Here is a 17,500-nt window from a genome sequence, read left to right as displayed (position 1 = left end):
GTGCGTACGTGCGTACGTGCGTGCGTGTTTCTGTGCGTGTGTGTACGTGTGTGTGTGTGTCTGTGTATGTGTGTTAGTGTGTGTGTGTACGTGCGTGTGTGTATGTGTGTTAGTGTGTGTGTGTACGTGTGTGTACATGTGTGTGTGTAAAGGCCCCTTGGTGCTGCTCTGGAGGACACACCTGTAGAAAGGAGATCCTGGGATCTGTCGGCATGCCTGCGAGTTTTAAATGTATCCCAAAAAATGACTTTCTCAATAAAACTCCTGAATAAAAACCTGAAACCAAGTGACGTAATGCCATGTCTCCTGCTCCTTTCCTTGCAGTCCTCACCTGCTTCCTGTCATTTCAGCTCCCGCAGAAACGGGGGTGAAAAAATATCACTGCCGAAACTTAAACATTAAACAACTTCTGGTTGCATTAACCCCTTTGTAGAGTTTTTTTTCTTTCTTTTTTTTCTTCTTAAAGTTCTAAGTCAGTATTCTAGAACTCCAGTGCTTTCAGTGGCCAGTAGTGACTGTGACATCAGCATCAGAACGTTCAGTTGAGAACACTAATCACTGATTCGTGAGGTCACTCCATAAAGGGTTAGCTTCCCGTCACTCAGACTTGGACGGTGACGCCTCGTCATAGGAGATGGACAAAATGGCCACCTGGTCTGGGAAGAATGAGGGGGGGATGTCTCCACCAATATTTTGTTAAAATGCTCAGATTTAGTTAACAATTCGGCAGCGTTTCATATGTAAATGTGAACTCTAGAGAAATCTCTGAAGTGAAGCTGCATGGTGAAAGCTGGCTTTTGTGTAAAGAGTTGGGAGTTGGACTGGATCAGAGCCACCGAATCTCAGCGCTACAGCCGGGGTATTTACCCACCACCTGGGGGGACGTTACTGCTAATGCCCGCCCTCCCGCTCCGCACGGTCTGAGCCACGTTAACGACCCCATGTTCTGGACAACCACATTTCCCCCTCGCTGTGTGGATTATAATGGACTTGTAGGTGCTATGAAAACAGTGTGAAAGTATCAAAACACACAGACCCTAAATAAATGCACACAATCCTGTGCATTTAAACGAGCTGATTGGGCTTCCGTGAAGTTATGATGTCACAACTACACACTCATAAGTCCGCCTTCAGCATGACCCACCTCGGTACAGACGGCCTTCAGTTTATTGGAGCTAGCCAGCCAATCAGAACAGAAGTTCATTGATATCAATGAGCCTTAAAGACACAGTCACTAAAACAGCCTGTTCTTGGAAAAGCTCATGAGAGGCGCTGGAGAATGGACACGTCAAACTGGATAGAGATCGTTTATGATACTTAAAAACCACACAAACACATTCTGGATATCGGGACCTAAAATAAAACACTGGAAAGGTGCATCAGACCTGTGAAATCCAGGTGAACCCGGGATATGAGGTGACCCAGCTGAGAACGGAATCCCATGAGCCCTTTCACTTGTGTCACGTCCCCATGGCAACCCGACAACAAAAGACAAACAAACAGGACGGCGCCACTCGATCAATATTGCACTTTATTGGAGGTCCGGAGACTAAGCACACACACACACAGGCTCAGAGTGTTCAGACCGCCAGTATTGCTTCTCTGACCGGACGATCGTTCGCCGTTTCATTCCATTAAAGCTGTGAGTATTCAACAACTACACACTCAGCCAGTGAATTGTGGGAAATGTAGTTTTTTTTTGTTGTTGCTGTTTTCTTGTGTGTGGATGGTGACTGGCCACGAGGGTAATGTGGACGGGACAGACATCTAAAGGTCGGACTGGACTGCTCTCCCTCTCTCCCTCTCCCCCTCTCCCTCTCCCACTCCCCCCGGTTGTGTAACAGTCCAAGGTGCATAATCACTTGAGCTATTTCTCCCCCGAGTCGCGTGACCAAATCGCGCTGGTTTTTTTGGGGTTTTTTGGGGTTTTTTTGGGGGGGGGTTTTCTTTTTAACCCTGGAGGCCTCAGTGGTCCAGGATGCGCAGGTTTCCCGAAACGATCTTGTTCTCCAGCAGCGCTCCGGCCGGAATGTCGATCCGGTCTCCGTGATTGGCGATGATGATCACCGTCCCCTGGAGCGGACGAACACAGAGAGGAAAACCGTTTGCCCTCACAATGCCAGTTAAATCTGTCAAAGCTGCGTATGGTGTCCATCATATCCCATACTGAAAATCTGCTATAGCAATTCACTGCATTTATCAATTTATTTAGGTCTTTACAAACAATGGTCACAAAATAAACCTAAATGCCCATAGAAAACAACAGATATAGAGGGGGGGGGCGTGGGGGCGGTACCTTCACGGACACCTGCTTGCCGAAGGTGACGTCCCCGGACACGGTCAGGTGGTCCAGCTCCAGCATGTCCGGGATGCTCTCGAACCTCGTCAGGAAGTCGTGCACCTGCGGACCGTCGCCACGGCAACGTTACAGGGCGCGGCGAAGGGCACCTTTCCCTCCAGCGCAGTCCGTCACAACACAAACTCCGTTTCCCAGAGTACTCCCCATCCACCGCTGCCGACACCGCTCAGGAAATACACATTAACCCCCCGAGACCCAGGAGGACGTACTCCACATGTTTATTTTAATTGAATGTCCTTTATGTTAAGAGAAATGCAGTACAGGGCTCAGGGAAGCCACAGTTTAATGTCCTTGTTTCAGGGCACAGGGTCTCAGGGGGTTAGGTGACGTGAGGGTGCATATGCTCTCCTTTGCCTGGGGGGAGCGATAGAGTGGCGATTGATTAGCCTGGTCTGGCTGTCTGGCTCTCTGGCCAGGGGAAAGCAAACGCTGCCAGCAAAGCTCTCCACACGCTCCAGGATTACTCATCAAAGGACGAATCGGTTTCCCTCTCGGAGCTTTGCCCTCCGACGTGTAAGATGCCAGATCTAATGCTTCTCTCATCGCACGGAGCACAAACGCCGAGTGACTCTGTGAGAGACAGACCCAGATCCTATAGAAGCAGCAGACTGTAAACTCTGTACCCTTAACGCCGGAAGCTCCGTCTCCTACAGCCGAGCCAAAGCAGTCCAATCCGATGCATCTTCTGTAAATGAATGAGAACCGAGTGCAACACCGCGCTAATGGATATTCTGCCCTCTAATAGCGCCAGGAAGTCCCTCTTGCCAAATGGGGCAGGGTGGGGATGGGTGGGGATGGGTGGTTGAGCCAAAATAAATTTAGTAGCAAAGAATGTGTTGGACGTGTGCAAGTTGTGTCAAGACGTTCGCAGTGAAGTATATTTGCAGCAAACTGATTCTGTTGAATGATTTTAAATGAACTTTCCATTTAGTTCGCCTCCAACACGTTTTTAATAGAAATGGATGTGACTTAGGTCTAACAATGCCAGCATGCTGATTACCTGCTTACCTGTCATGTTTTTTTAAAAGGTGACAACTAATTTTTCCCCATTAGCTGCCATTTTTGTTCGCCACAAACGACCTTTTCAGCCGGTTCTCAAACGTTCGGTAATCTTCATGGCAAACAGAAGTTTGAATACGCTGCCGAACTTTAGCGAACGTTAGCGCACGTTAGCCTTGTCGAGCACACGCCAGCAGGTCTGTGAGCGCCGTACCTTGGTGAAGGAGCTGCCCAGCTTGACGTGCGGCGTGGTGGGGAACTCCCTCCTCTTGCTCATGGTGAGGGAGCCGGCCTCCAGGCTGTAGAGGTTGGACATGACCAGCAGCAGGTCGGAGGAGGTCTTCACGGGCAGGAAGCGGCTCCGCGGGACGTTGATGCCCATGGCGTGGTCGAAGCTCTTTATCGCCGCGCCGACCGCCGTCTCCAGCTGCAGCACGTTCAGGCCGCCGTCCAGCGTCTGCGGCGGGGGGGACGCGCTGTTACCATAGATACTCGCCGCTGTTACCGTGGATACTCACAGCCACTACCATAGATACTCTCAGCTCTTAACATACATACTCTCAGCTGTTACCATAGATGGTCTCAGCTCTTAACATAGATACTCTCAGCTGTTACCGTGGATACTCACAGCCACTACCATAGATAATCTCAGCTCTTAACATAGATTCTCTCAGCTGTTACCATAGATACTCAGGAATGAGCAGGGATGTTACCATAGATACTCTCAGGAATGAGCGGGGATGTTACCATAGATACTCTCAGGAATGAGAGGGGCTGTTACCATAGATACTCTCAGGAATGAGAGGGGCTGTTACCATAGATACTCTCAGGAATGAGAGAGGCTGTTACCATAGATACTCTCAGGAATGAGAGAGGCTGTTACCATAGATACTCTCAGGAATGAGAGGGGCTGTTACCATAGATACTCTCAGGAATGAGAGGGGCTGTTACCATAGATACTCTCAGGAATGAGAGAGGCTGTTACCATAGATACTCTCAGGAATGAGAAGGGCTGTTACCATAGATACTACCACGAACAGCGCACAGTTACCATAGATACTTTCAGGAATGAGAGGGCCTGTAACCATAGATACTCTCAGGAATGAGAGGACAGCTATAAGGATTGGCAGGTATACGGGACGTATGCGGCCCTCACGCTGACCTGCAGGCTCCAGCGTGTCTCTAACCCAGCTCAGCTCATCTCAGACGCTGTCTGGGAAAATGAGGAATGCTCTGGATCCGCACGCCGTGTTTATGATTCCAGGGAAAATGAATGGGAAGAATAAACAGTCCCGGGAGGACAGCGCAAACAGGACGAGCGCACAGTCAGCACACAGAGGGAGGAGTTAGCGCGCTCCGTAGCTCTAAATAAATAGACCCCCCCTCTGAATAAACAACACTCCCCCCTTCTCCCTCCCACCTCTATGTCAGATTCTGTCCTTGGAGCGAATTCAGAGAGGAATCTCATTTTGCTGTGATGCGTTTCGGTTTCAGTCACCTGAAACGCACAGTATTATAACCCCCCCCCCCACACACACACACTGAGGGCCCTCCCTAAAACAGGCAGAGCTGGGGGTGCAGCCTTATCTCTGAAACCCAGGAGTAAAACCGGCTCGCTGACGTCCACGTGTCCCCCCCCCCCCACCGCCCCCAGCTCCCAAACCCTGCGGATCGCCCAAGGGACACAACGCAGGTACACACACGGTTCAGCTCTCTGGCCCTCTGGCCCTTTGGCCCTCAGCCACTGGGCTCTGGGTTCACTGGAGTCCTCAGCAGGTAATGTGTGGTGGTCCTCCCTCCCCACTGTACTCTGGACAGTTCAGAGTTTGGAGCGACTCACTGTGAAATACAGCTTTAGTGGTCGTGGTTACAGCGACTGGGGCAATGTTGACCACGGCTACGGTGACCGTGGGTACAGTAGTTATGGCTACAGTAATTATGGTTACAGTAATTGTTACAGCGATTGGGGCAAATTTGACCACGGCTATAGTTACTGTGGTTACAGTAGTTATGGCTACAGTAATTATGGTTACAGCGATTGGGATGTTGTTCACCATGGCTATAGTGACTGTGGTTACAGTAGTCACGGTTACAGTGATTATGCTTACAGCGATTGGAGAAATGTTGACCATGGCTATGGTGACCGTGGTTACAGTAGTCAGCGATTGTGGTAATGTTGACCATGGCTAGAGTAACCATGGGTACAGTAGTCACGGTTACAGCGATCCCCCCTCACCTTGGGGTTGACGATGATCTCCATGTCGATGCCGCTGCCCTCTTGCAGGCGCTTGATGGCGGGCAGGGAGATCCACAGGTTGTTGGTGTTGAAGATCTTGAACTTGGTGACGGACTTGAACTCGTCCACGTGGGCCTTGGGCACCTGGGCGATCTCCAGGAGCCTCAGCTTCCCATCGTACTCCGTCAGAGTCCCGCCCTGCACGCACACACACACACACAGTTTACACACTACGATTACACACAGGGCTCACACACACACACACACACACAGTTTACACACTACGATTACACACAGGGCTCACACACACACACACACACACGGTTTACACACTACGGTTACACACAAGGATCACACACACACACACACACACACACACACACGGTTTACACACTACGATTACACCCAAGGATCACAAACACACACACACACACACACACAGATTACACACACACACACATACGCTGTCAGTTCCATGTTTGCGGGTTAAACTGAAAGGTGATCAAGCTTCTCAGTGGCTGCCCTGAAGCAGTGGAACTCTCTGTCTCTTCATGTACTACTCAAACATTTTAACCGGACCTAAAGACCCACCTTTTTTCTCTGGCCTTTTGAGACTAAGCTTTCTTCTCCTCGTCTTTTGTCGTCTCTGTTTTTGGTATGATGTCATTTTTAACTTTTACTTCTTCTCTGTAGAGCACTTTGGTCAACTTCTGATTGTGTTTAAACATGCTTTATGAATAAATAAATTTCACTTGACCGGACTGTTCCGGCACGTTCCATCCGCTCCACAAAGGCCCCGCATGAAATATTCATGAATCCCAGAGCATCCGATTGCTGCTCCGATTCGACCCCGAACGCAATCATTCAGCCCGTAGCGGACAGCGTGTACACTCTGCACACAGCGAGGAGGCCATGACTCAGCGTTTCTGTCCTAATTCAAGGCCACAGACACACTGGTAAAGGCCGGTCCACACTAGGAACGATAACTATAAGGATAACTATTAATATGTCGTTTTAATTGATGGTCTCAAGACTCAAGAGGATGGCGCACACCGCAATTATAATGACGACGACAGTGATGAACGATATCATCATGATCACTTTCAGAGAGATTGTTTTTCCAGCTGCATGAGTGATAAAACACTGACCATCAATCAAAATGAGTCTGAGTTTACAAGGTGTCACTCTCAAAATGGCAGATCACCCAGACAAGAGACTACTCACAGAACGGTATCGTTCATCAGTGTGGAAGTTAACATCATTATCGCTGTTGTTATAGCTCTTGCAGACAAGAGATTTAGAGCGCGGGAAAAGGTCCCGCTTCTAAGATGTCACATGGCCCAGTGAAATCATGTGATTTGTTTCCCGGACTGCATAAGTAGTGTGCGAGTCCTCTTCACAGTCATGAAGTCTACAACCACGTCACAAGCATCATATCTGAATCCTGGCGCCGCCTACTCCTTCTGCATCAGGGACGGGACAGGGGGACGGACAGCGGGGGGATACTCTATGGGGGGGAAAAAGGGTTCTGAAAGGGTTCTTTGGCTCGATTCCCTAAGGGGGAACCCTTTTTAGTTCTGTATGGAACCCTCTGGCCATAGCTCTCAAGCCTGAACGCTCCCAGAGAAAGAACCCTTTACCCAGACAGGGTTCTGCTGTGGAATCACAGGGTTCTGCTGTGGAATCGCAGGGTTCCCAGCGGAATCGCAGGGTTCCCAGCAGAATCACAGGGTTCCCAGCAGAATCGCATGGTTCCCAGCAGAATCGCAGGGTTCCCAGCAGAATCGCAGGGTTCCCAGCAGAATCGCAGGGTTCCCAGCAGAATCGCAGGGTTCCCAGCAGAATCGCAGGGTTCCCAGCAGAATCGCAGGGTTCCCAGCGGAACCCTGTTTTTCAGGGCGCGTGGCGGCGCGGGCGCACCTTGACGTCGGCCCGGGTCTTGTCGGTGACCTCCATGATGAACTCGCAGCGCTTGCCGTTGGGCTGGCTCATGAGGTGGTTGAGGATGTGCAGGTCCACGGTGGCGCCCAGGTTGTCGATGTTGGAGACGAAGATGTACTCCTTGCCCTCGGCGATCAGCTGTTCCAGCAGGCCCGAGTTGTGGAAGCTGGCGTAGATGTCTCCGTGGCCCGGCGGGTACCACGTCTCCCCGTTCTCCCCCGACGAGGTCAGGTCCTTCGCCACGGGCAGGAGGGACTCCTTATTGATCCTCGGGTACCTGGGAGAGAGAAGGGGGGAGAGAGAGGGGGAGAGCGTGAGAAAGACAGGAAGAGAGGAAGAGTGAGACCAAAAGAAAGCAGCAGAGTGGGATAGAGGGAGACAGTTGGAAGCCGAACAGGCCAAGTACCCACTGTTTGGGGTCAGTACCAATGGACGTGATCAGTACCAGTATGGGCTAGATGCGACCGGTCAGTAACTGGTCAGTACCTACTCTCTTTGTAGTCAGTATGGTCCTTACGCAGTCAATACCTGCTCTGGTTGAGACGTGGTCAGTACATGGTCAGTACCTGCTCTGGTTGAAGATGTGGTGTAGATGTGGTCAGTACATGGTCAGTACCCGTTCTGGTTGAAGGTGTGGTGTGGAAGTGGTCAGTACATGGTCAGTACATGCTCTGGTTGGATGTGTAGTGTGGACGTGGTCAGTACCTGCTCTGGTTGAAGGTGTGGTGTGGACGTGGTGAAGACATGGTCAGTACATGGTCAGTACTTGCTCTGGTTGAATGTGTAGTGTAGACATGGTCAGTACGTGGTCAGTACCTGCTCTGGTTGAAGGTGTGGTATAGAAATGGTCAGTAGTGTGGATGTGGTCAGTACATGGTCAGTAGTGTAGACATGGTCAGTACCTGCTCTGGTTAAAGGTGTGGTGTAGATGTGGTCAGTAGTGTGGATATGGTCAGTACATGGTCAGTACCTGCTCTGGTTGAAGGTATGGATCTTCACGCGGTGGTGGGCGTACTTCTGCAGGATCTTCTTGGTGTCCTCGTCCGTGTTGAAGGAGTTCATGAGGACCAGCGGCACGTCGGCGTTGTAGGTCTTATTCAAGTGCTGCGGGAGCAAGCAGGAGCTTAGAGAGAGGGCCTCGGCAACCAGGCCTCTTTCTTTCTTTCTTGTTTCTGCAGCTGATAGCAGTACTAGGATGTGTCCGTCGGGCACAGGCTAACGCTAACACCGGCTTTTCATCAGCAGCTAAAGCTAACACCGGCTTCCATCATCAGCTAATGCTAACACCGGTTTTCATCATCTGCTAACACTAACACAGGCTGCCATCAGCAGCTAACGCTAACACCGGCTTTCAGCAGCTAATGCCGGCTTCCATCTTCAGCTAACGCTAACAATGGCTCTTATCAGCAGCTAACGCTAACACTTATGGATGCTTATGTAGTGCTTTTGAATGTACCATTCAAAGTGCTTATGAAGGAGCTACGTAGCCCTGATGTGGGAACCTTCAAATAATGTGTTACACAGGAAGTGAACAAACCCACAGAACAGATCTGTGAGATGTGTTCTTCCGGAATGCTCCGTCAAAGAGGAAGAGGTGCTCTCTGTAATGTGACTCCCCGCTTCATTCGCTTTCCACCACAGATAATACTTGGCCCTGCATTCAAATGAGAAATCGATCCACCTTTATCCCGCCATTCAAGAACTGCCGGCCAGCAGGGCAGTGCAGCTGTGACCTGTGTCAGAAGTGGTTTGTGAAATTTATACGTTTTGTTTTTGTAATACCCATCGCAACATCCCCGGGGCTATACAAAAGGCACCGTCCTTGGGTTCTCTTTTTGTCATTTCCTCCTCCTTCACGGTTCATCGCTCAGCGCACAGGAAGCCAGCGATATACGAGTAGGAATAGCTCAAGCCGCCCTGCCCAACCAACTCGTGATGTCATAACCTAGCCTGTTTCACGACGGACACATCCTAGTACTGCTATCAGCTGCAGAAAAAAGAAAGAAAGAAAGCAAACTTAAGTTTATTTTTCTAGCAAACAGGGGGCCATTTCGGAGTTGAATGCAGGGCCGTATCTAACAGGTAAAAAGCCAAGGAACCACACCTATATTAGGAGTGTTTCAGGTCTCCACCGTGGGAATTTACAGCCCCTGATAAACTTCAAATGCCTAAACTAACACACCGGCTTTCAGCAGAGTGAAGTGTTCCAGTCTACAGTTGCCGCTAAATGCTTCCGGGGAAAAGCAAAAAAAAAAAAAAAAAATGTCACTGATATCTATTGGGTGCTGATAAGACAGCCAATCAGTAGCAAGGCCTTGCAGCTTAGTGGCTGTCTTTATCAGACAAAAAAAACCCAACACCCAATAGATATTACAGATGTTTTTTTTCCACTGAATTATTTCACACAGCCTCCACGTTTGGTTGGTTACGATCACATTATGTATTATTAAAGATGGAAGATCGCCTATATGCTCCATGGTAGCCGTCATCCTCATTCTGCTTAAAAAACTGATCAGATGCGTCATGCAGCCCTAGTCGTGTGTGTAGAGAACACACAAGTCCCAGAGCACTGAGATAACCCCCGCATAGAGGAGTAACCATAGCAGCTCTATAGAACCCGGGTCCCAAACTACCCTTTCAGTGGGACAGTCATAAAATACTAAATAATAATAAGTCATAAAAACCTGCTGTGGAGACTTCTGCCTGTCGACATTGTGAAAGATGAGTGAAACCATGTTTCTGGACACCAGCCAATAAAACATGAGTAAAATCGAGGCTGATGTACTGTGGTTTTGTGGTTTTATATCTAATGGGACCGGAGTTTGGTTTCTCTGTCGCCATGGAGACCTGAGGCAGTGTCACTCTCTCTCGCTCTCAGAATACTTGGAAATATAATGACATTTTATTTAAAGTATGCAGAGTATACAATTTTGTTCACATGGGATTGTACTGTAATGACTTCTGAATGGTCACAAACTTTAACATCGCATTCCTAGCTTCCACCAGACTGTCGGTCTGTTGTGGCTGTGGGCGTACCTCTATCTGCTGCACGGTGAGGTCCAGGAAGGTGTTGTGGCTGTGGACGTACCTCTATCTGCTGCACGGTGAGGTCCAGGAAGGTGTTGTGGCTGTGGACGTACCTCTATCTGCTGCACGGTGAGGTCCAGGAAGGTGTTGTGGCTGTGGACGTACCTCTATCTGCTGCACGGTGAGGTCCAGGAAGGTGTTGTGGCTGTGGATGGTCAGGTCCAGGAAGGTGTTGTGGCTGTGGACATACCTCTATCTGCTGCACGGTAAGGTCCAGGAAGGTGTTGTGGCTGTGGATGGTCAGGTCCAGGAAGGTGTTGTGGCTGTGGACGTACCTCTATCTGCTGCACGGTGAGGTCCAGGAAGGTGTTGTGGCTGTGGGTGTACCTCTATCTGCTGCACAGTGAGGTCCAGGAAGGTGTTGTGGCTGTGGACATACCTCTATCTGCTGCACGGTGAGGTCCAGGAAGGTGTTGTGGCTGTGGATGGTCAGGTCCAGGAAGGTGTTGTGGCTGTGGACGTACCTCTATCTGCTGCACGGTGAGGTCCAGGAAGGTGTTGTGGCTGTGGATGGTCAGGTCCAGGAAGGTGTTGTGGCTGTGGACGTACCTCTATCTGCTGCACGGTCAGGTCCAGGAAGGTGTTGTGGCTGTGGACGTACCTCTATCTGCTGCACGGTGAGGTCCAGGAAGGTGTTGTGGCTGTGGATGGTCAGGTCCAGGAAGGTGTTGTGGCTGTGGACGTACCTCTATCTGCTGCACGGTGAGGTCCAGGAAGGTGTTGTGGCTGTGGATGGTCAGGTCCAGGAAGGTGTTGTGGCTGTGGACGTACCTCTATCTGCTGCACGGTGAGGTCCAGGAAGGTGTTGTGGCTGTGGATGGTCAGGTCCAGGAAGGTGTTGTGGCTGTGGACGTACCTCTATCTGCTGCACGGTGAGGTCCTGGAAGGTGTTGTGGCTGTGGACGTACCTCTATCTGCTGCACGGTGAGGTCCAGGAAGGTGTTGTGGCTGTGGATGGTCAGGTCCAGGAAGGTGTTGTGGCTGTGGACGTACCTCTATCTGCTGCACGGTGAGGTCCAGGAAGGTGCTGTGGCTGTGGATGGTCAGGTCCAGGAAGGTGTTGTGGCTGTGGACGTACCTCTATCTGCTGCACGGTGAGGTCCAGGAAGGTGTTGTGGCTGTGGATGGTCAGGTCCAGGAAGGTGTTGTGGCTGTGGATGGTGAGGTCCAGGAAGGTGTTGTGGCTGTGGACGTACCTCTATCTGCTGCACGGTGAGGTCCAGGAAGGTGTTGTGGCTGTGGACGTACCTCTATCTGCTGCACGGTCAGGTCCAGGAAGGTGTTGTGGCTGTGGATGGTCAGGTCCAGGAAGGTGTTGTGGCTGTGGACATACCTCTATCTGCTGCACGGTGAGGTCCAGGAAGGTGTTGTGGCTGTGGATGGTCAGGTCCAGGAAGGTGTTGTGGCTGTGGACGTACCTCTATCTGCTGCACGGTCAGGTCCAGGAAGGTGTTCTCGTTGCGGACGCTGATCAGGCTCTTGGGGCCCTTGCAGCCCATGCTGGTCCCCAGGCCCCCGTTCAGCTTCACCACCACCAGCCGGTTCAGGCTCTCCGTCACGCTGCCCGGGAGGCCCCGCGCCTTGATCTTCTCATAGGGCTGGATCTGGGGGTCAGGGGTCAGGGGTCAGGGGTCAGGGGTCAGAGCAGCTACACACAACACCGTCCGCACCGGGACTTTTACTCCCTGAACCTCGATTTTCCATCTCTAGTGGGGTGTAACAGGCAACAGTTCAGCCCTGGAGACGCACTCTTGCCTCAAGCTAAATTCTCTTATTTTCTGACCAGGCTGTAGAGTGGAGATGCACAACCAAGGGCTTGATCCGTTTCAGGTTTTTCTTTTGTGCCAACTTCCGCTCTTAATTATTTAATGAGCTTGAGCTCACATCGTCATCTGACATTGGTCTTAAGCACCAGCTACACCCACAGACTGCAAGTGTACCCGAAAGATTTTACTGAGCTCAAGTACAGGATTGAACCAGCATAGTTCATAGAGCTGTCAGAACTGTGACTAAAACTCAGGTAATCGGTTGGAACAAAAGCCAGCACAAGAGCGGCCCTCCACGACCGCAGTTGTGCCCGCCCCCCTGGTTTAGGGGGCACAAAGCCTGGAGTGACAGATTGGGCTTCAGGGAGGAACATGCTGATTGGATGACGCAGTTGGTGTAGCAGGGGGCTGGGTTTGAGCCGGGCCCTGTCGCAGACGGGACTGGGTGTAGAGTACCCCCCCCCCCCCCAGGCTGAAGGAGACGGAGAGGTGAGCTGAGAATAGAATAGAGGCGCAGCGCCCCGCAGAACTCCCGTTACCCGACACCGGAACGTTCTGCAGGGAACAGGAGAGCGCAAAAAAGCGCCGCCCGAACAAACCGCGTCTAACCCAACGGTGATGTCACCGGATTCACCACTAGTTCCTCCGGCCCTCGACCCAGGTAATTAATATGAGACTCCTCTCCTCTCCCTCTCCCTCTCCCTCTCCCTCTCCCTCTCCCTCTCCCTCTCCCTCTCTCTCTCTCTCTCTCTCTCTCTCTCCCTCTCCCTCTCCCTCTCCCTCTCCCCTTCTAATCTCTCTCCCCCCCGTCTCTCTCTCTCTCCCCCTCTCCTCTCCCTGTCCTTCTCCCTCTCCTTTCTCTCTCCCTCTCCCTCTCCTTTCCTCTTCTCTGTCCCTCTCCCCCTCTCTCTCTCTCTCCCTCTCCCTCTCCTCTCCCCCTTTCTCTCTCCCTCTCCCCTTCTCCTCTCTCTCCCCCTCTGTCTCTCTCCCTGTCCTTCTCCCTCTCCTCTCCCTCTCCTCTCCCTCTCCCTCTCTCCCTCTCCTTTCCTCTTCTCTGTCCCTCTCCCCCTCTCTCTCTCTCTCTCCCAAACCTCCCGTAGGAGCCACCTCCACACACCCCCTCACGCGCCCACAGGCCAAACACACCGCACGGCGTAGAGCAGCACGGAACAACACAGCCCAGTGGCGTTTCAGCAGGCCTGAAAGGCCACACTTATATCCTGTGGAGGGGTTTTAGGCTTAATGTGGACATTTTGGCCCCGTTCCGCGAGGCGAGAGATAACTGCAGCTGAGCCGCGGGACGTGTGCCGCTGAGTTCACCGAGGACATTGTGCTGCTGCTGTCAGAGACAGGAGGGTTTGCTCCAGAGATCTGGCATCTGGCCCAGGTTGCGCAATGAGACAATGACTGTGCAGCCTGTAGCACAGCTGTCCAAACAGAAAGATACTGAGTCCAGGTCCCTGGGGTAGGGTCGGGGGCTGGGGTGGGGTGGGGTGGGGGGATGCCTTTCCTGCCTGTGGATCCCCTGCCTGCACCCTACAGGACCACTACTGCTAATATGCTAATGGGCTGGGAGCCTGTAGCCTAGCACATGGTAAATGGTTGGCATTTATAAAGTGCCTTTATCCAAAGTGCTGTACAATTGATGCTTCTCATTCTCTCATTCTCTCTCTCTCTCTCACACACACACACACACACACACACACACACCAACAGCGATTGGCTAGTATGCAAGGCACCGACCAGCTCGTCAGGAGCATTTGGGGGTTAGGTGTCTTGCTCAGGGACACTACGCACACCCAGGGCGGGGGATTGAACCGGCAACCCTCCGACTGTCGTATGACTGCTCTTACTGCCTGAGTCGCCCTAGCGTCTAAGTTACATGACTGGGACCCAGGAGGTCGGTGGTTCAAGCCCCAGTGTAGCCACAATAAGATCAGTACAGCCGTTGGGCCCCTGAGCAATGCCCTTAACCCCACAATTCTCCAGGGGGATCGTCCCGTGCTTGGGACCAATGTTCCACTGCTTTATAATCTCCAAACGCTCTCAAACTGAGCTCAGGGCACTGGGGAGAGTAAATTAGATGGTGTAACGAGAAGCCAGTCCGGACCCAGTAGCCCCGGGTGTTGTGCGCAGGCAGACAGACCCGCTGTCAGAGTTAAAGGGCGGTCTCCTGGGCCCGGGCCTGTTCAGCTCTGATGGATGAATTTAGGCTTTTGTCGATGATCATTTTTTTTAAAGCCGTGTTGCAAAACGGAAGTTAAGAGCAGCACTAGCTTCTGCAATGTGACGCAAACTTCAGTGGAACTGATCTTTCTGGGGGGGCGCGGGGGGGGGGGGATCCTGCTGTGCACAGATGTTTAAGTCGAGTTCGGACCTCGCCCACAGAGCCCCCCCGAGACACAAAACTGAGAAACGGAGAAACGGAGAAACAGAAGCTCGCCAGGACTCGCCTACGGCCGTACGCTAATGCTAACGCTACGGCCGTTTAAACAGCCTCTTTAATCGGAAAACGAGTTCCTGCGACCTCCGCCCCCGGGACCTGCCACGTTCCACTGCCCCTCGCCCGTCCGCAGAATCCAGGAAGATCCGTTCTTACTCTCGACGGTCCTGGAACCAGCTCCAGGAAGATATTAAAACTGGATCACTGCATCCCAGTTAAAAACTGAGGCCAGCAGCTGTTTTACTCGAGATTGTATTGAATGTGCTTTTGTGTCGTATTGAATTTCACGTTGTAATCTCTGCCCCTCCTCACTTAACTTCCGTCGAATCGACTCCCCCCCCCCCCCCCACCCCCCCCCTGCCCCCCCCCAGAAAGATCAGTTCCACTGAAGTTTGCGTCACTTTGCAGAAGCTAGTGCTGCTCTTAATTTCCGTTTTGCAACACGGCTTTAAAAAAAATGATCATCGACAAATGCCTAAATTCATCCATCAGAGCTGAACAGGCCCAGGCCAGGAGACCGCCTGCTGTTGGGCGTGAGGGGGAAGGTTAAACAGCTCTGCGTTTAATCTGCAGAGAGGAGCTGCCAATGCCCTCATCAGCGTGATGGAGTCCCACAACGTGAGGAGAAAACACATTCTGTTACGCAACTGAATCAGAGGTGCACTTCTGAAGGTCACATACAGGAGGGGGTCGCTGTATTGCTGCCGGGGCTTTCGTACATTGCTGGGAGGGTATTGGGGTATTGCTGGGGGGGGGGGGGGGGGGGGGGTTGCTGTATTGCTGGGGGAGTTGTTACATTGCTGGGAGGGTGTTGGGGTACTGCTGGGGGGGGGGCTGCTGTATTGCTGCAGGGGGTTGGTACATTGCTGGGAGGGTGTTAGTGTATTGCTCCGGGGGGGTTGCTGTATTGCTAGGGGAGGGGTTGGTACATTGCTGAAGTTGTTGCATTCTGTACCGGTCAGTCTTGCCCAGGCCACACCCCCTCCAGAAATAATGCCCTGACCCTGTCCTGTGTGTGTGTGTATGTGTATGTGTATGTGTGTGCATATGTGTGTGTGTGTGTGTGTGTATGTGTGTGTGTGTGTGTGCATGTGTGCGTTTGTGTGTGTGTGTGTGTATGTATGCGCATGCACGTGTGTGTATGTGTGTGTGTGCGCGTGCACGTGCGTATATATGTGTGAATGTGTGTATGTGTGTGTGTGTGTGTGTGTGTGTGTGTGCGTGCGCACCTGTGTACAGGGGGTAGATGTGGGGGTGGATATATACAACAGATTGATTTTATCGTAAAGCAAAAATCAATGTGAATTTAACCTTTATAGGTTTTATTCTGAGGTTAAAACACCCACAAGAAAAAAAAAAGATTTCATCAGAGGGAATTAAACTGCTTTGGAAAGCGGTGTGTGTGCATGCGCGTGTGCACATGAGTGCGCGTGTGTGTGTTGTGTTTATGTGTGTGTGTGTGTGTGTGTGCGTGCGTGTGTGCGTGCGTGCGTGCGTGCGTGCGTGCGTGCGTGCGTGCGTGCGTGTATATGTGTGTGTGTGTGTGTGTGTGTGCGTGCGTGTATATGTGTGTGTATATGTGTGTGTGTGTGTGTGTGTGCGTGTATATGTGTGTGTGTGTGTGTGTGTGTGTGTGTGTGCGTGCATGCGTGCGTATGTGTGCATGTGAATCAGAATCAGGCTCATACACTGAATTAATTTTGTGTGCGTCAGCAAGATGCGGCACATACTTGGTCGACCGACTCCGATGCCATATATGGAGAAATAAAATTCTAGATTTTGTGTGCCCCCGGCCTGTACCCACCTATGTCAGCATACATTAGCTATGAGACTATGAGGCCCACAACCACTCACTCCATCCTACAACTGTGTGTGCTGTGACCTTCAGCTATATATATACACTCACTGAGCACGTTATTAGACATTAGACTTATTATTTCTTCTACTGCTATAGCCTATCCACTGTAATGTGTGGTCATTTGCGTGACTGTTAAGCTTTGACCAGTCTGACCCTTCTCCTCGGCCGTCTCTCATTAACGAGACCTTTCTGTTGCAGAACTGCTGCTCACTCGCACCATTCTCTGCAAACTCTAGAGGCTATTTGTGCGTGAAAATCCCTGGAGATCAGCAGTTTCTGAGATACTCAAACCACCCTGTCTGCCAGCAACAATCATTCCACGGTCAAAGCCAATTAGCTTGGTTGGCTGATTAGATAATTGCATGCATAAGTAGGTGTAATAGAGTAAATGTTCCTAATAAAGTGCTCGGTGAGTGTACGGTAATGTATACATCCACGGTATGTTCTCACAGAAGTCAAGTGACGCTTGTATATATAGCGTGTTTGTCCGAGTGTTTGGCTGGTTGCTCCGAGCGTTACCAAACACAGATGTCAATAAAGTGCAGTCTGATTTGGAGCATACCGCGGATGTTTGGGGGCGTTAAATATTGAGAGAGGGTGGCTGAAGTCCACAGACCTTGGAAAACGGTTCCAGAATGTTCTTTAGTTTCTATGGACCTCGAGAAGACCTGAATATTATTTTTAATGATTTTACATTACATTACGTGGCATTTAGCAGACGCTCTTATCCAGAGCGACGTACAACGAAGTGCAATGATCCTATGAAAAATTCTATATGCATACTTTTTTTCCAAAGAAAGCAATAACATTT

At 51.2% G+C, this 17,500-nt stretch overlaps 1 protein-coding gene across 2 annotated transcripts in view; it reads right to left on the bottom strand.

Annotated features, from left to right (window-relative positions):
* Positions 1-1,514: 1,514 nt before the first annotated feature.
* Positions 1,515-17,500, bottom strand: part of LOC133121592 (UTP--glucose-1-phosphate uridylyltransferase-like) — a 25,917-nt gene continuing 9,931 nt past the window's right edge. For both annotated transcript variants that reach the window (XM_061230872.1, XM_061230870.1), the window contains exons 4-10: positions 12,041-12,226; positions 8,506-8,639; positions 7,515-7,812; positions 5,595-5,792; positions 3,573-3,815; positions 2,297-2,401; positions 1,515-2,073 (exon numbers count right to left, since the gene is read on the bottom strand). In XM_061230872.1, the coding sequence (XP_061086856.1) occupies positions 1,966-2,073; positions 2,297-2,401; positions 3,573-3,815; positions 5,595-5,792; positions 7,515-7,812; positions 8,506-8,639; positions 12,041-12,226 (1,272 nt within the window). In that variant the 3' untranslated portion in view covers positions 1,515-1,965. The remainder of the gene's footprint in view (positions 2,074-2,296; positions 2,402-3,572; positions 3,816-5,594; positions 5,793-7,514; positions 7,813-8,505; positions 8,640-12,040; positions 12,227-17,500) is intronic.

Source organism: Conger conger, chromosome 2 (assembly GCF_963514075.1).
Source record: "Conger conger chromosome 2, fConCon1.1, whole genome shotgun sequence".
In the NCBI taxonomy this organism is placed as follows: Eukaryota; Metazoa; Chordata; class Actinopteri; order Anguilliformes; family Congridae; genus Conger; species Conger conger.
Note: the sequence above shows the minus strand (reverse complement) of the source record. Positions and strands in the feature narration are given on the sequence as shown.